Source organism: Numida meleagris, chromosome 7 (assembly GCF_002078875.1).
Source record: "Numida meleagris isolate 19003 breed g44 Domestic line chromosome 7, NumMel1.0, whole genome shotgun sequence".
NCBI lineage: Eukaryota > Metazoa > Chordata > Aves > Galliformes > Numididae > Numida > Numida meleagris.
The window spans coordinates 8086082-8104449 of NC_034415.1; the positions used below are offsets into that span (position 1 = coordinate 8086082).

Genomic DNA, 18368 nt, shown 5'->3' on the forward strand with positions numbered 1-18368 from the left:
GAGGGACCTTCCCGATGGACTGAGCCGTGCTCTGGTGGCTTTCCTTCTCTGAGTCCCAGTGCCTTCGGTCAAACCCCATAATCATTCATGCACTCTCTGGACGGGGCGACAATCACTGGGTGCATGTGACAAGTGGGAGAGGGCTTCCTGAGGAGGGTCCTTCCTGGGGAACGCCAGCGTCCCTTGTCTCCCTGCCTGCCGCATGTCTGTCTGTCTGTGTCTCATTCGGGCAGGGTGAGGCGAGGCCTGGCGTGCTGCCATATCCTTGCCGTGCCGCCGTGGCCCTGCCCTGCTTGCTCACTGCCAAGGCCCTGAGGTGAGGAGCCAGGCGGCCCTGCGGCTCTCATCTGTGTGGGACGCGTCACCGCCGGGCGCCCTTCCTCTCAGCCTGCCCTGTAACCTGGGGGGAATGCGTAGCGTGTGGAATTTGGCTTCCCTGAGCTAGGAGAAGCATTAGCAGCAATATTTTGATGCCTTGTTGGCTTCAGGAACAAATGGGAGGTGGTGAGTGCTGCTGCACGGCCTGGATAGGCCAGTAATGTCCAGAAAAGCCCCACAGGTGCCCAAAGATGCCTCCTGAAGGAAGCCTGAATTTTCCTGAGCGAGGGGTTTGAGGGATTAACTGGTAACATTGGAGTTCTGCTTTAGGTACTGGGTTATATAACAGCTCCTCTCCAGGGCAAGTGCCTGACCTGCTGTGGAATAACAGCATGCCATGGAAATTCCTCCACAAGAGCATGGTGAGGCACGAGCAAAGGCACCTGCCTAGCAAACTGGAGACTGAAGTCCATGCTTTAACAGTGGGCCATGCACTTAGAAGCCTGCTGGGCTCTATCACCGAGCTTTCCATACCGAGAAAGGCACAAATGGAAGGATAAAGGGCTGCTGTGAGGCTGGAAGAAAGCTCTGTACACTGGAAGATGCTGGTGATGGGTGGACGTGTGTAGGCGAACACGTGCTCGTGGTGCAGTGACGTCTGGAAGGAAAACAAGTGAGCAAACATCTGAAGGTAAGCCACATCTTCATGACTGCTGAAGGATCAGCCTAAAGGGGCTTGCTGATGGGGTCACACTGATGTAACTATGGCTTCAGTGCTTTCATGCGTCTGGAACCAGCGAGAATCAGCACAATTCAGAATATTTTGCGGATTCGGCATATCTTTAGAGCGGTTCATTTTGCTGTGGTTTCCTTGCAGCAGCAATTTTAGCTTCTTTAGCCCTGTTTTAGGGAATGGCTGTAGAACAGCTTCAGAACGACTCTTCTTATGTTGAATAGGGAAACGGGAGGGCAAGCCTAGCTTCTCCAAACAGGTAATGCTGTTCTGTTACAACATTTGATGATTACCACTCTTTTTCATGCCTCCATATGCCTACCACTTCTTACCTTGCTCAAAAACATTATTTCAGTCAACCGTGTTTCCATGAAGCCTTCTCCAAGCAGTGGTGCCAGACCAATGGCTGATGAAGGGCAATATTTCTTCAGGAGAAGGTAGCAGGCATCAGTTTGCTCTGGGTCAGCTGTGCTTTGAAATACTAAGTCCTTGGAAATGCATTTTGGATAGCAATGTGCACACGCTGATGCCGTTTTCAGAGGTGACACGGCGCAATGGTGGAGGATGGCAAAGAGAATGTAACCAAAGCAAATATGCAGAAATGACTGGGGAGAGAGCTGTGTCAGTGCTTGTTTGTAGAAGTGAAGTCAGAGGCGGGGTGATAACGGCGAGACAGGAGGAGTAACATGGAGAAGATGGATAAGGGGAAATTGTGACTCTTGGGGGGAAGCTTCCTGCTGGTGAGAGTGGTTTCCTAAGGGAGAACTCGGCCAAGAATTTGGGTTTTGGAGCAGAAGAGAGTAAGTCCGTTTAATTAAAGGGATTAGCAAACCCAAAAGAACTCTGCCAGATTGGTGGCAACACTGTTTTTTTGTTTTGTTCCTTAAAAAATAACAGAAGAATCAGATAAGACAGTCTCAATGCCAAAAGTCAACATGCCACCAGCACATTTGTGAAGCTGACTTCCTTGTTGTGAACTATATTAAGACCCAGTGCATGGGATTAGAAGGGAGCAGCCTGTTTGTAGAAGAGAAGTTGAATCAGTCTGCGGAGGCAGATACACCTGGCAAAGGAAGTCACAAAAATTTGGTGACTTCAGGCTGGTTGAGCCCATGAGATCACCACAGTGCGAGGAGGCACCTGGGGAAGCCCTGAGTCATTGCTGGGTATGTGAGCATGTGAGGCTGTGGGGCACTGGAGGAGAGAAGGGAAACCTAAATATTTTGTGCCCCAGATCTGTTAGCTCTGGAATGAGAAGTGTATCAGCACAGTTTGGGCTGAGTTTCAGTCCCTACTGTGGAAAGGTAACCGGGGCGTTGCGCTGGGGGTGAGCTTGCTGGGCTTCTTCATGTAAAGGTGATGGTGTCTGTGGACCACTGCAATCAGACTGAGACAATAAGAAGAAGTTGTGAGATGGAGCACAAGGGCACGTGCCATTATCCCCTTTATCCTGACATTCGGCCATGGGCAGGGCAGGAGGACCTGGTGGAGAGCTCTCACACTGATGGCTAACTCAACTCCACCACACCATTCTCTCGTTCTCCTCCTCGCAGGAACAGAGGGAGAAAATATGATGAAAAGGGGCTCAAGGGTTGAGATAAGGACAGGGATGCCATTCTTACCAAACTGATCCTGTGTGGGCTTCCCACGGGCAGCAATATGGGTCCCTACTGCCAGCTCCTCCTGCTTTCTCTTCCCCTGCAAACAGGGTTGTGTCCTCCCAGGGTGCGGGAGAGGAGCGAGGTGGGACTGTCCCTTGTGTTCCGTGTGGCACAGTGGCTCTCCTTAAGACCAAAATGCTGCAGGGCTCTGGAGCATCCGTTCCTCATCGTTGTCTAGCATAAACCCTCCTGTTGTGGGTCAGGCTAAGGGCCCGTACAGCCTCGTTTTCTATCTCAGGAGTAAAAGCAGACACGTGTACGTGACAGACCTTGATAATTCCCAGCCTCCACCCCATCTCTAGAGCTGGGGATTTCCTAAGCCTGGTGCTGGTAAATTCTGGTAGATCTCTTCTCTTAGCACATATCCAGGCTGACCTCAGGGACTTTTTGCACCCTCAGCACCCTCTGGCTACAGGTCCTGCTGGTCTCCTCTCCTCTACTCACTCACCTTGAGCCTCGCTCCTGCAAGGCTGCTTGGACAACCTGGAAGGCTGCACAGACGGTGCCTGCCCCCCCTCCCCAGGCTCCCCGTGATCTCATCCCGTCCCGCTCTGCTCCCTGCATGCCTGGGCAGCCCCAGCCCTGTGTGCTGAGCTGCATGGAGTAGAAGCAGCACGGCTGGGACAGAGCTGGACAAATGGGATGGAACTGGACAGTGGGCAGCTGTAGGAACAGCCTCAGTGGGAGTCATTTTGTTCCCCCAGGACAGTGCCATCAGGATGCCCTCAGGGTGCTGTATCTCGAAGCCCAAAGGCAGCGGGCGCGTGCGTGCCTGCCTGCTCCCCTGGGCTGGGCGCTCCTTGCTCACAGTGAGTCAGAGCCGGGCACACGCGCTCTTCCTGTTGGGAGTGACTCAGGTGGAGCAGCCGATAAAAAAGGAAAAGCAAAGCCCAAGCGCAGAAGCCTGGAGCTGGGGCTCCGTGTGCCCAGCGTCCACCCCGGGGCTGCAGCGATGGCCGTGGGCTGGCTCCTTGCCCTGGCTGCGTCCCTCCTGCCCGCAGCCCTGAGCTCCAACGGAGGAGAAGGTGAGGGCTGGGGGAGGTCGGGGGCTCAGCCTTAAGGGCCCGGTAATGGGAGCCGTTTGGGTCCAGACGTGCTCTTCTACTGGGTCCTGCTCCATCGCTGGGAATAAACCTGGGCCTGTAGGCGCTTCTCTTGAGGTTCTCTCTGGAGCTAGATTCCCGGCAGCTCTCAGATGTTGTTTTTTACCTGCGTCTCCTTTAAATAACTTGTTTAGGTGTAATCCCTTTATTGCTTTCTGGGGAAAGCCTGGCTGCCTGGGTGGGACGTAGGTGCGAGCAGGAGGACTGCCCGGGGAAGGGCTGCCTGTTCTCCTGCTGCCGATAAGCAGTGTGTTCCTGAGCCCGAGGAGGAGCAGGGGACCTCCAGGACCTGGCTCAGTGCAGCAGCACAGGCAGAGTTTGTGTCTGCAATAGCTGGGGGCTTGTGGGATGCACACAGCCCAAAAGACCCAAATCACGTGCGTTTCATAAATGCTGAGCAACTTCAGGGTTGTTTACTGTGTCTGTCGTACTGCTGCTGCTTGGAAATGTCCTTGGTGTGGCAGGCCCTTCGGTATCAGCTTGCGTTTAAGTGCAGTGGAAACTGATAGGGAAAAAGAAGTGCCGAATGAGCAGGTTTTTAAAGGGCAGACTGATCAGGTATTCCTGCTAATTGAGTAATTACTACAGCACTCGTAATTGCATTTCAAAATCCTGGTGTAGGTTTTTATTTCCCACCTGTGCTGGCTGCCTTGGCTGAGGGACATGCGAGCCATGCTGGGAAGGCTGGGGCTGCAAAGCAGAGAGGTTGCGTTGTGTCACTGCAAGGGCTTTGCTGCATGCAGATCTGTGTGGAGAGGCTGATGGTGCTGGTCTGCAATGGTGTTTGAATGGCTTCATGTTAGTGAACCCAGAATCCGTGCCAAGCTGGGAGTCAGCTCCAAACTTGCTCCAGCCTTGGAGCGAGGCCTGAGAGCAGGCGTTTTTTCCCTGTGGGAGCTGTGCCGTGCAGCTTGGCACCAGCCCTCGGATCACGTAGGGTGAGGTGTGGGTGGGGATCGGTGCCTCCGCTCGGAGGGGTGGGGAGGGGACTGACACCCAGCGTGCAGGTGGGGAGTGCGAGCACCATGGAAAAACAACCCCACGTTGTTTTCACGTTTCTATGGTGGATTGTTTCTATGCTCGGTGCCCTTTGGTAGCTGGCGATATCCACAGAAGCTCTTCTCACCCTTGATCCCATCAAAGGGCTGCGCGTGCCAGGGCTGGGAAACCTCCGTCCCTGTTTGCTGGCACATGAGGTCATCCTCCTTCTCGTCAGCAGCTGCTCCCTGAGTGTGCCCGTCTGGTATGTGTGCACTAATGGGCGTGCAGGGCGGCTGGCAGCACTGCAGCAGGGAGCCAGGAGGCACCACGCGGCCCCGGGAACCCCAGCAGAGGAGGACAGGGCTGTGGGGCCGTTCCCCAGGGCTGAGCTCTGCCACATGAGCCTGGGTGGGAGGATGCTTGCACTTGGGCCTCACCCATGACTATAGGTCTGGGACTGCGCCTGGGGTCCCGAGGAGGCCCCTGGGGAACAGAGCTCCTCCAGGGCTCCGACAATGGGGTAGAAGTGGGTTTGGGAGCAGTCTGTCCAGGTAGGGCTGATGAGGCTTGGAGCAGTTCTCTAGCAGGTCTGTGCCCTCAAAGACCCTGCTCTGGCCCTCAGGCCGTTCCTTTTTCCTGCTTGTCTCTGCCAGTCCTTCTCTCAGCTCCAGGCTTGTAGTAAATGGTGTTACACCAGGCTGGCACCCGGTCACTAGTGGGGTGAAATGGGGCTCCCCAGAGCTCCATTTTAGGGCCAGCTGTTTTTGATGTCTTCAGAAATGTAATTCAAAATGTAATTCAAAAATTGGAATTAAAAAATGTAGGACTGGAGCCAGGAATGCCAACGGTACCTTGCGGTGCATCAAGCACAGCATTGTCAGCCAGTCAAGGGATGGGATTGTCCCATTCTACATCACCCTGGTGCGGCCTCACTGCGAGTACTGAGTGCAGTTTTGGGCACCACAGTACAAAAAGTACATGAAACTCTTAGAGAGTGTCCAAAGGAGGCCTACAAAGATACTGAAGGGTCTGGAGTGGAAGACATATGAGGATCAGTGGAAGTCCCTTGGTTGTTCAGAACAAAGAGGAGGCTGAGGGGAGACCTCACGGTGACCTGTGGCTTTCTCACAATGTGGGGTGGAGAGGCAGACATTGATGTCCTCTCTCTGAGGACAGTGACAGAACGCAAGGGAATGGCATGGAGCTGCAAGAGGGGAGGTTCAGGCTGGATATTAGGAAAAGGTTCTTCACCAGAGGGTGGTGGGCACTGGAACAGGTTCCCCAGGGCAGTGGTCATGGCCAAGCTTGTCTGAGTTCAAGAAGTGTGTGGACAATGCTCTCAGACAAAGGGTCTGAGGTTTGGGTGTTCCTGTGTGGAGCCAGGAGTTGGACTCCATGATCCTTATGGGTCCCTTCCAACTCAGGTTAATCTATGATTCTGTGGTCTGTTCTCCTTTGTGATTCTGAGGAGCTGGAAAACTCAATTGAGATAAAGCTCACACTTAAATGCTGTAGTGGTAGTAACTGAGGTCTTGGCAAGTAGATGAGAACTGGCTTCATGAGAAGACCTGGGCAGGGCCATGAAGATGAGGTCTGCCACTGCTCTCCAGGGGTTTCAGCCTGCCCTGGCTTTAACCATCTCTGCTCAAATGGTAGAACTGCCCATCACTCATGGTGCCTGCTGTGGAGGAAGCAGGAGGTGGTGGAGGTTTCCACCATGAGGTGGGGTTGAGGTTGGAGGTCCAGGCTGTGCTGCAGAGTGGCTTGTGGTGATGGGTCCTGCTTTCCCCAGGAGCGTGCAGACAGGTGGGCAGCACTGCGGGTTTCTTGGCCTCTCTTGGGAGGGACTGAGCATGTCACTGCCCTGAGCCTGTTTTGGAAGGTTTGTGTAGCCCGGGCTTGGGCAGATGTACTCTTCACTGGGTAAATATCTGGCTGAAGAATGTGATGGGGAGCGTCTGAGGGAATGGGATGGGTCAGTGTGGAGAAGAGGAGCTCAGGGGAGACCTCATTGCTCTCCAGCTGCCTGAAAGGAGGCTGTGGTGGGTGGGGTTGGCCTCTGCTCCTGGGTAACAGCGATAGGACGAGAGGTGATGGAATCAAGTTGTGCCATGGGAGATTCAGGTTGTGTGTTAGGAAAAGCTTCATCTCAGAAGGAGTGGTGAGGCACAGGCTGCCTAGGAAGGTGGGGGGGTCACTGTCCCTGGAGGTGTTCTAGAAAAGGGTGGGTGACATGGTCTAGAGTGGTCACAGGCACGGGTTGACGGTTGGACTGGATGCTCTTACTGATCTTTCCAACCTTAATGATTCCGTGATTCTATGCTCCTTGGGTTGTGGTTGGGCTTCACAAAATTCAACACCCATCCCTCTAACCTTCTTCGGACACTGCTCTTTTCTCTCTTTTCTCCAGCTTGTGACTGCAACGGGATGTCCAGGCAGTGCGTCTTTGACTGGCAGCTCCTGATGGAGACAGGCAATGGGTACCGCTGTCTCGGCTGCCTGGGCAACACGGCGGGTGCCCACTGTGAGCGCTGCAAGGAAGGATACTACCGCCAGCAGGATGGGGACTGCTGCCTGCCCTGCCGCTGCCACCCCCAGGGTATGGAGCCACCACAGGGACCAACGTGTTTATGGTTGGGTTTTGGCTCTGCTTTCCAACCAGGGATGAGTGAGGGGTGGGGTCCATCCACCTTCAGCAAATCGTGCTGCCACTCTGGCTCCTACCCCTTGCTCTTCTCGGCATGGTGTGGCACCCACTGGGCTGATGCTCAGGAGGCTCCTCTGGTGATGCCCGATGCCACACTTGTGCAGGGCTGGGCTCTAGAAATCTGGCAGACCTTGTGGATTGTGGGAGAAGGAAAAGAGGAGGAACACCCCAAAATTCCCCAAACAAGCTATGTTGTAGCAAGGTCTCTCCATGTCCAGGAGGGAGCCTGCTCCTCTCTATCCTGAACTTGGCAGGTGACCAGGACCAGTGGCCCCACAGCAAACTGCTTATGTCCTTATCACAGAGGGTGCTGGCCAGGCCCAAGCTCAAGGTGATGAGGCTTTCTCTGGCCTCATGAGCCAGTCCCAAGGATTCTGTGTGTTGCCATGTTTGGCAGGATTTGTGAGGTCCCTTAATTGCATGGTATAAATGAAAGACTAATATTGGAGCCCACCTGGAGGCAGGAAGTGCTGCAAAGTGCCCCCATGCTGGGGATAGGCTGAGCAAATCCTCCAGCCACTTCCCAGAGGGCATCCCACCATGGAGGTGGGGGCACCTCCCTGACCTCCCTGTCCCACCACCCATAGGCTCCCTCAGCACGCAGTGCGACAGCGACGGCCGCTGCAGCTGCAGGCCCGGCGTGATGGGCGAGAAGTGCGACCGCTGCCAGCCGGGCTTCCACTCCCTCTCCGAGGCCGGGTGCCAAGGATATGGACAGTAAGTGCTGGTGGCTGGCTGTGTGCGGGGACAACCTTCGGGGCTGTCCTGAGCCAGGGCATCCTCTTCCTCCTCACTTTGCCCCACTATTATGGGAGATTCTCTGATGTCTCATGTGACAGTTGTGCTGGGGCAGCGAGCCCCTGACTGAGCTGGAGGTCCCTGTAGCGTCCCCATTGTCCCCATTGCAGGAGCCAGCAGTGTGCCTGCGACCCAGCTGGCACGGAGGACTGCGTCTCGGGCCGTTGCATCTGCAAGGCGGGTGTCACCGGCGAGCGGTGCGACAGGTGGGTGTCTGGAGGTTTGAGCCCTTCAGCAGGCTGAGCACGAGAGGAGGAAACACACCCAAATGATGTCATCTTTCTTTTCCAGGTGCAAACAAAACTTCTATAACTTGGATGCCAGGAACCCGGCTGGATGCTCTCCGTGCTTCTGCTATGGACATTCATCCTTATGTGTCAGTGCTGAGAATTACAGCGTCCACAGGATCACCTCCAGCTTCCAGCAAGGTGAGGCTGAGCAGGACGTCCCCACAGCCCCAGGGCTGGCGTGCCAGGAGGGGGTTTGACTGGCGCTGCCTTCTCCTTGTTTGCCCTCCAGGTCCTGAAGGCTGGACGGGTGTCCACGAGGACAGGTCCCCAGCTGAGCTCCAGTGGTCCCCACGCCACCAGGATGTGTTCATAGCAGCAAGGAGATGGGAAGCACTGTACTTCGTGGCACCTGGTAGGCATGGGGAGTGTGGCGTGGAGCTGAGCCCAGGCCTGAGCTGGTCTGGGGAGAATGGGATGACTGAAGGGTCTATGGGGCCAGGGAGGGTGTGACATGGGCTGAATGAAGGGTCCATGCTGGAGAAGGGAGGTGGCACCCCAGTGCTTCCCCAGCCTGGGAGGTGGCAGTGATGGCAGCCAGCACAGTGATACTTGGTCTGACACCATGGAGCATGCCTTTAGGAGGAAAGAAAAACTTTAAGCCTTTAATTTCTTCCCTCTGTTCTCCTCCTCTGCTTCCCCATGCAGCCAAATTCCTTGGGAACCAGCAGCTGAGCTATGGCCAGACGCTGTCCTTCAATTATCGCCTGGACCGAGGGGGACGGCTGCCTTCCCCGCACGACGTGGTCCTGGAAGGAGGTGGCCTCCGAGTCACGGCCCCCTTCTTGCCCCCCGGGAAGGTCCTGCCCTGTGGTGTCAGCCAGATCTACACCTTCAGGTGACACGGTGCTTGTAAGCTTGTGGATTCAGTGATGGTCCCTCAGAGATGGCCAGGCTGAAGTAGTTGCCCTGTTTGGACCAGGTTCAGCTTGTGTGCTTCTCTCCCAATGGGCAAGGAGAGAGAAAGAGGAACTGTAGAAGATCTGCCTGGAGGCTGGGATGGGTGATGTGATTGGTGCAAGTTGTGTGGGAGGAGGGTGCTAGTGCTTTGGACTCTGGAGGGAGATGGGAGGGAGCAGCTGGGACATCCCATGTTCCTGAACACTGCTTCTGCCTGGCCCCACGTGCAGGTTGGATGAGCACCCAAGCAGCAAGTGGAGCCCCAGGCTGAACTACTTGGAGTACCGCAGGCTGCTGGGAAACCTGACGGCCCTCTGGATCCGAGCCACCTTCGGGGAGTACAGTAAGTGAGGGGGACTGCAGGGGGACAGCACAGGGCCCAGCTCTGCTTCTTGCTGGAGACACCTAGCTGGACACAGCTGTGCTAAAAGGTATTTTAAAAAGTGCTGTAACGTGGGCAGAGCTAAATCATGAATTGCTTAAGCTGGATGCCAACAGCAGTGGGTGAGGGGAGGCAAAACCTCGGCCAAGGTCCATCTGCCCACGTGTGTAGTTGACCTTGCAGAGGTCAATATCTAGATATGGGGACTCGCAGACCCAGCTGGGCTCTTGGTGGTGATGTGCCACGTCTCCCACCAGGCACCGGCTACATCGACAACGTCACCCTGGTGTCGGCGCAGCCTGCTGCCGGTGTCCTCGCACCTTGGGTGGAGCGGTGCCAGTGCCCTGATGGGTACCAGGGGCAGTTCTGTGAGCGGTGTGCTGCTGGCTACAGGAGGAACACACCCCACATGGGGCCATTCAGCATCTGCGTGCCCTGCAACTGCCAGGGTGGAGGAATCTGTGACCCGGATACCGGTAAGAAAAATCCTGACTTCTCTGTGCTTGTTGGGTGTGTGAGGTTGTGGGGTGACTGCGTGTGAACTGAAAAATGAGATCCCTGGCCTGTGTGTGGCTGGTGTAGGAGTCTGGGAGACAACAGGGAAAAAACTCCCCCAAAGCTGGAAAGAGCTGCCACCAAAAATAAAATAAATCATAGAACCTTAGAATCGTTAAGGTTGGAAAGGCCACTCAGACCACCAAGTCCAAACCCACCCCCACCATGCCCACTGACCACATCCCTCAGTGCCACATCTTCACGGTTCTTGAACACCCTGGGGGATGGTGACCCCAGCACCTCCCTGGGCAGCCTGCTCCTATACATGTGGAAATGTTTTGCTGCCTGTTTTGTCCAATGTGAGGTCAAAGTAGTGCGCTTTTCACCTTGAACAATGATGTGGTTTGGTAGAGCCTCAAAGAAGTCTCCTCAGCCCCTTTGCTTCACGTTCTGTATGTCCCCTCCTGTGTTTCCATTCAAAGGGAAGAGCTGAGGCTGAGTTGCCCATTCTCAGAACCGTGCAGGGTTTCCTGCAGAGGGGACAGCCCAGCTGATGGCCAGCAGGTTGTCCCAAGCCCTGTCCCTCCTTCCTCAGGCGAATGCTACTCAGGAGATGAAAATGTGGGGAACAGCATCAGCTGTCCGTTCGGCTCCTACCGAGACCCCCGGGCCCCACACAGCTGCCGGGCATGTCCCTGTGGCCACGGCCAGAGCTGCTCAGTGCTGCCAGGCCAGGAAGAGGTTGTCTGTGACCATTGCCCTCTTGGAGCTGCAGGTAAGGTTGTTTCTGCCATTAGCCCACTCCCTGGAGTTTCAACATGCCTTATGTGGACATGTGGGTGCTTGCTGCCTGGGATGCTTGGGGTTTGGGGACAAGGCTTGCCCACCTGCGTGCTCTTGCTTGTAACTGGGTGTTTCAGCAAAGCACCGGGACCCATCATGCTGTATAAACGTGCATGCCCTGCCCTGGAAATGCATGCAACATATATGCATACATCTGCTCATACAATCTTTTGGAAAGGCTGTTGTGCAAATAGATTAAGTTGATGGAGAAAGGGCTGATGGGGAGGGAGGAGAACAGAGCTCAGAGGCCCCGGCACAACATGGAAAGCCACTGTGCCCAGTTTTTGTTGTGAGCTCGGTGTGCAGGATGTGGCAGCCTTCAGGCATCCTCAGAGAGCTGTGATGCTCATGTGTGGGCCTTGGTGTCACTGTTGTCCCCCTCCCTGTGGGCAGGTGGCCACCAGTGTTGGTCTCAGAGCCTCTTCCTTCTGCAGGGCCCAGCTGTGAGTTCTGTGCCGATGGCTATTTTGGAGATCCCGCAGCCTCCCAGCCATGCCGGCCGTGCCAGTGCAACGGCAACGTGGAGCCCAACGCCGTGGGGAACTGCGATCGCCGGACGGGAGAGTGCATCAAGTGCATCTACAACACGGCCGGCTTCCACTGCGAGCGCTGCAAGGACGGCTTCTTCGGGAACCCCCTGGCCCCCAACCCTGCCGACAAGTGCCGGGGTACGAGGGCAGAGATGAGTGTGTGGGGCTGTGCTGTGGCATCCACTGGGTGTGGGAGGTTTCAGCAAGCCACAGAGCAGCTCCCTGGGGCCAAGCAGCAGTATCTGTGGTGGGCACGGTTTGAGTAACAGCGCTGGGGATGAGTAAGGAAATCCATGCTGGTGTGCAAGAGGGCTTAAAGGGAAGGATGTGGTGTATTTGTGCTTGGCCTTGTGGCTTTCGGTGTTTGCTCTGTGCTACAGAACCCTGGTGGAGGTGCTGAGCGGTGTTTGCTCAGCATGTTCTCCCAAGACAAGTGATGTTTCCCAGCCAGGTCTCTCTGTCCAGCATAGGAGGAGACACACCTGCAGATGAGATGTAGGAAAACGAGGTTAGGGAGAATCAGGAGAAGTGGTGGGTGGAAAGATGTGCCCAGATCGAAGCGGTAGGGGGGGTCCTTGGCCACTGACCTCTCACTGTGCAGCCTGCAGTTGCAACTCGGTGGGAGCCGAGCCCCTGACGTGCCGGAGTGATGGGAGCTGCATCTGCAAGCCTGGCTTTGGGGGCCCCAACTGCGAGCAGAGTGAGTGCCCAGCCTGCTACAGCCAAGTGAAAGCCCAGGTGAGCGCCCACTTATCCATCTGCCCGTCCCTCTTGGGGTTGGGCTGTGGGTCCATGCTCTTCATGCAGAATTGTGCTGATGCTCCAGCTTTTGAGATCCTTTGAGGTGGTCACCCAGCATCTGATGACCTGATCTTCTGTGGTTGCAGGTGGACCTGTACCTGCAGCAGTTGCAGGAGCTGGAGGTGATCTCTTCGGAGGTGCAAGCTGGAGGTGGGGCTGTGGGCCAGGAGCTGGAGGGGAAGATGCAGCTGGCTGAGGAGACACTGCAGGCCATCCTCAGAGAAGCCCTCAGCCTGCAAGGTACCACGTAATGGCTGCCATCAGTCAGGGCTGGGGAAGCAGCTGGTGAGGATCTGCTTCTGGGTGGAGAGGGCATTAGTCCTTTGTGCAGAGGCAGCATGCAGAAGATGGGAGTCTGGAGGAGTTTTCTGTATTTTTCCAAGCATGTCCGAGGCATGGGGCCGCCAAAAGTCCAGGGGAAAGGGCAATCTGTGTCATTGCGCAGTGTGGTTTTGCAGTCTCTGCCTTTTTGAGTTTCTTTTCCCTGCTGCATCTCACTTTCCTTCTCACCAGCCTCCGACAGATCCCTAGAAAGCCGCATGACCAGGCTGAAGGGACAAGGGTCCACCTGCCAGAGCCGCCTGGATGATGCCAAGGCAACAGTGGAGAGGCTGATGTCTCTGGGCAGGCAGTATGAGAGGCAGGTGCAGGATGCCCGGCGGCTGCTGGAGACAGCCAGGCTGGACCTGGGCCGCAGTGGAGCCTCTCTAAGTCGAGCGGTAAGGGAACGCGTGTGTGTGCCATGCTCCTAGACCTGGGCTGAAAGGGTCCGTGGAGAGAGCAAGAACTTCATGTATACTAGTCATTACATTTATTCTGTGAGTAGAGGAAAAACTGTGGTGGATATGACAGGCTCTTTCTGTAGGGTTGGGTCCCAGGAGCTGCTGATCAGGGTGGCTCTGGAGGCTTAGCATGCCATAGTTATTAATTTCCTTTGCCAAATCAGAAGTAAGGTCAGGGAAGAGCATTCACACCTCTCTTTCCCCCCAGGATATTCCAGTTTCACACTTTCCTGGAGGCTCAAACAAGATCTTGCTCCTGGCCCAAGAGGCTCTGAGTCTAGCCAACAGGTGAGCCACAACTTGGGTGAGGGCAGGGGGCCCAGGAGAGCCCTGTTCAGTGGCTTTACCTGATGCTGCAGCTCCATGAGCTCTGTGCAAGTCCTGGAGCAGGGGAAGATGTGCCTGCAGGGTTGCTTGTGCTGTGCTCTGCTTGCTCTGGGAGTGGTGCTGGGTGGGGTGTTTTGTAAGCGTATTCCTGGACGGAGTTCGGCCCGTGGGCATCCAGTTGGAACAGACAGCATCAGCCTCTTTCCTTGTGCTCCCCTACCCTGGGGAGATGCAGGAGGGGCCAGCAAGGCAGGTGACCCAAAGGTGCAGGTCCCCATTCTCACACATCGCATTGCCTGCGAGAGCCTGATCCGGCACTGCTAGATAAAACCGTGAAGGAGATGGAAGGAGGGATCTTGAGTGTGCAATCCTTATGACAAGGACCCCCCTGTGCCTTTCAGCCACATGCAGGCGGCCAACGTCATCGAGCAGGCGGCGAAGGCAGCGCAGGACGACTCACAGCAGGCGCTGGAGCTGCTGCAGGCGGCTGTGAGCGGGGAGGCAGCGGTGCCAGGCTCCCTGCAAGGGCTGCTCGGGAAGTAAGTGCAGAGAGTGCTTGGAGTCATGTATCAGTGCAGGGAGAAGGGCATGGGGTGGAGGCCTGTCCCCACACCCCATCCCCTGCCTCCCTGGCTAAGTTTCAGAAACACGTGGTTGGATACAGGATGGCAGGGCTCTGGTTTGCCCTTGGGTTCACTCTTCTATCCGCACAGGTATGAGGAGCTGAAGTCACTGGCTGGAGGCCTGGAGGCTGATGCCAACAGGATAGCCTCTGAGGCAGACAAGGCTTATCAGAGCAGCCTGATGCTCCTCAGCTCTCTGTCCCGCCTGACCAAGACCAGTTTTGGGTCCTTTGAGGTGAGGGCTTTGTCCCTGTGGGATCAGGACATCCCCTTTCATTCCCCATGCCCTTCCCACAGCTCAGCCCTCCCCAGGGCCCCACTCCAGGTGGGCAGGCACTGGTTATCCCATTCCTCACTTGCCTGTGAGCAGAAGGGTGACACTGGACCCTGAGGCAGTAACCCCCTCTTTGTGCTCCAGGGGGAGGCAGCCCAGCTGAAGCAGAATGCAGCTGCTCTTCTGAGCACGGTGGACACGTACATGGCCCAGTACAGGCAGCTACAGAGCCGCGTGGGCCACTGGGAAGAGGAAATCAAGAAGCTCTTGCAGAGAGGAGAAGGCGAGAGAGCGGTAAGACATGGGCTGATACCCCATGTGCACAGAGCTGCTGATGCAGGCTCCCACTAGCACACCTCCTACACATGAGGCAGGCTAATGACGTGCCCCAGGACAGATATGAGCTAGGATGGCTCACAAGCCAGTTGAGGAGCCTCTGCTGACGGATCAGGCTGTGGTCACCTGGATTCAGGGGCAACAGCAGGCCTGTGGGAATTGGCTTGTGGATCTTCCCTCTCGGCACAGCTCCCTGCAGATGGCTGTTGTGGTTCTTGTGACCATTCTGGGATGCTCCTTTGCCACGTCCTTCACCTCACTGTGTCTTCTTGGTCTGTTGCAGACGCTGACCCAGCTGCTGTCCCGAGCCAACCTTGCCAGAAGCACAGCCCTGCAGGCCGTGAGTGCTGGCAATGCCACCTTTTATGAAGTGGAACAGATCCTCAAGAGCCTGCGTGGTAATTTTTCCCTTCTGACCTCTCCCTTGTGCCCAAGTTTCACGTTGCAGCGGAGCATGTTTGGCAGGCTGCTGATGGCCGCTGCCAGAGGTGCACTCAAGAGCAGGGTGGGAGCATCACACGCTGCTTTGGGTTAGATTTGCTGTGGGAAAATGTGTCCTCAAGGTCCAGTGGCCATCTCAGTGCCCCAGCCAGTCCAGCAGCTCCTATGAGAAGGAGAAAACACCTATAGCAAGACGTTTCCAGCAGCTGCTCACTTCCTTTCCTTCCTGTCGTATCCCCATGGTGGCCAGGCTTCTGGAAGATGTCTAAGCCAAGTCAGGACTGAAGGAGAGCTCTTCCTTCTCCGTGCCTCCTGAGTTCTCACAGTGTAATGCTCTGCTTCATTTTTTTGTTTCTTTCAGGGTTTAACCTGCAGGCGGACGACAAGAGAAGGGAAGCTGAGGATGCTATGAGGAGACTCCCAGTTATCAGCAGCATGGTGGCAAGTGCCAAGGAGAAGACTGACAGAGCTGAAGCCATCCTGGGCAATGCTGCTGCTGAATCCAAGGCAGCCAGCAGCACAGCAGGGGAAGCGAAGGAGATCACCTTTGGGATCCAGAAGGTGAGGACAGGCCCTGGTTGTTGGCAGAAAGGGGTTTGGAAGGACCAGCCATGGAGGAGCAGGAGGCTGTGACTCCAGCCATCTTCATGGTGGACCTGATGCATTGACTTCTGTGTCAACTTGCCTATAGAGGAGTGTGTCGAGATATCTGAGGTGATTCTAAAAGAGTGGGTGCATGGGGATCTCTGCAGACGAGTTTATCCAATGGGGATCTCTGTGGCATCTCGCTGTAGCCACCTCGTGGTGGTCCCAGGTCTGTGGAAGGAGCCAGGTCCCAACAGCTCCACGTCCCAGTGCACCCAGAGTGGCTGTGCTCTGCCCCTGAGCACAGTGCCTTTGCCTCCTCCAGGAGATCACGAGGCTGAGGCTGGAGGCCAACAAAACAGCCGACGGGGTCCTTGCACTGGAGAAGGCAGTGGCAGCCCTGCAGCATGAGGCCAAAGAAGTGGACGGAGAATTCCAGAGCAAGCTTTCAGAGGCTGAGGCAGATGCTGCCATGATACAGGAGGTGGGTCCCTGGCTCCCACAGCGTGCACCCTTCCCTGTTGACTTTTGGGCAAGAGTTTGCCTCACAGCTTCCATCTTTCTTTCCCCAGACGACCAAGGAAGCTCAAGATGTCCACGCTAAGGCTGGCCAGGCTGGGGTGGTTGTGCAGGAGACGCTGAGTGTCCTGGAGGAGCTGCTGCGTCTGATGAGTAGGTTTTACTATGTTTCTGTGGTGTGCAGCTGAAATCTGGGTACTGCTGGGCTCTGGGTGGGGTACTGAGTATTTCGTGGGCAGATGACACCTGTGGATAGAGCTGTAGTAGCTGGGAAGATCTAGTTTTCAACCTCCATCCACAGTTCTCTCTTGTTTTCCTCCTGTGCTACAGACCAGCCCGGTGCTGTGGATGAGGAAGGCCTGAAGCAGCTCGAGCTGAATTTCAGCAAGGCCAAAACCAAAACCAGCCAGCTGAAGGAGCAGATGTCAGAGCTGGAGCAAAGAGCCACGCTGCAGAAGGTCCGGGTACAGAAACTGGACAGCAGCATCGATGAGATCCTGGCAGACATTAGGAACCTGGAGGATATCCAGAGGAGCCTTCCTCCCGGCTGCTACAACACAAAAGCCATTGAGTTACCCTGAGGCAGCCCTGTGTCAGCTCACAGCAGGAGAGCCAGGCCCCACTGCTCCCACAGAACCTGGCGGGAGCAGCTGAGCTTGGTTCTGTTGAACTTAACTTTCCCCTCAAGCTCAGCGTAGTGCCTGAAGTTCACAAGTGTCACAGCTGAAGTTCACATCACACTGGACCTGGAGAGTCTCTGATTTTCAAAATGATCCGTCCCTGAATTTCAGGAGGAAGGAGACACCCACTTGCGGGCTGCGGTTTGCTGGTGCCATTTTGGATGTGGCTTAGGGATTCAGCAGCAGCAGGTGCTGCTCATGGCCCTTTTCATAAAGCTGCAGGTGCTCCACCAGGCTCCTCGGGCAGGTGGTTTCTATTTTGCCCAGCCCTTAAGGGATGGTTTTCCTGTCAAAGCTCTTTCTGGGCAAACACAGGTTTCCCTAGCATCCCCTCTCTCTCCCAGACACACAGGTACAACCTCTCCTTCCAAAACTGGTCACTTTGGTCCCAGGGAGCTTCCTGGGTGTCCCAGAGCTCAGGAGGAGCAAGTTCATGTTTGCTCTGTGCAAACACTTGGGATCCTGTGGCTCTCATCCCAGGAACAGGAGCTTTCTCTGGGGGACTGCAGCCAAACATTGGCATCTGAGAGCCCATTCCCATCCTTGCTGCAGTGCCAGCATCCTAATTTGATCCGGTTAAGAATATTGAAAACATCTCAAACGTTTCTCCACCTCTGCTTTGGTGCTGACCGTTCCCTCCCATCCCACCTGTATGGTGCTGGATGTTTCCCAAAGTGTGCTAGATGTGAGTTATTGTGCATGAGTTTTTTCTACTGCAAATCTTTCCTAAGCAGAGCCTGGAAGAACAGAAGACTATGGTGCTCCCTACATTTACCCACTGCTTTCCTGCAGACCCACCTCCATTTTGACACTATTTCCAGCTTTCCTCAGGTGCTTCTTCAGGGGAAAAAGCCCAGAGCCTTCCAATGCTGAAAACCAGCCCTGCTGAAGCACCCTGACCAGCATGGAGCGGGTCCTGGGCAGAGGGGTCCTGAGGACTTACCAGATCTTGTTAGTTCTGCTTCTCTGGTAAAGCAGTGCCCGTGCTTTTGCTTGGTTGAGGGTTTTCTGAGCAATTGTCTGTGTTGTATTTGTATTTAAGTGAGATATGCTCTTACCTCTGGCATGTTTGCCTTCTCTCCTTGTACAGCATAGGACAGGTATTGTGGATCTGACATTATTCCTTTCTGAGTTGGGTTTTTGGAAGGGAGGAGGCCAATAAATACTGAACACTTCTGGTGGGCTCTTGCCTGCTGGTTCATCTCCAGCTCCGTGTTTTGGGCAAGCTTGGCCAGCAGCTCACATTCCTCAGGCTGGTTCCA

General features: G+C 55.5%; 1 protein-coding gene across 2 annotated transcripts; it reads left to right on the forward strand.

Moving 5' to 3' along the window:
* On the forward strand, nucleotides 631-18281 carry LAMC2 (laminin subunit gamma 2). Of its 2 annotated transcripts, none has more exons than XM_021404518.1 (23): nucleotides 631-1009; nucleotides 7207-7395; nucleotides 8091-8220; nucleotides 8412-8507; nucleotides 8593-8729; nucleotides 8821-8943; nucleotides 9237-9426; nucleotides 9719-9831; nucleotides 10128-10346; nucleotides 10961-11140; nucleotides 11643-11876; nucleotides 12340-12476; nucleotides 12626-12779; nucleotides 13053-13258; nucleotides 13530-13609; nucleotides 14050-14187; nucleotides 14362-14506; nucleotides 14690-14839; nucleotides 15165-15279; nucleotides 15684-15883; nucleotides 16233-16391; nucleotides 16480-16579; nucleotides 16757-18281. In XM_021404518.1, exons 2-23 carry the CDS (start codon nucleotides 7224-7226, stop codon nucleotides 17005-17007), a joined length of 3429 nt encoding a protein of 1142 aa, XP_021260193.1. In that variant the 5' UTR covers nucleotides 631-1009; nucleotides 7207-7223; the 3' UTR covers nucleotides 17008-18281. The 2 variants fall into 2 exon arrangements, with proteins under 2 accessions (XP_021260193.1, XP_021260192.1); XM_021404517.1 differs by lacking the exon at nucleotides 631-1009 and adding an exon at nucleotides 3526-3737.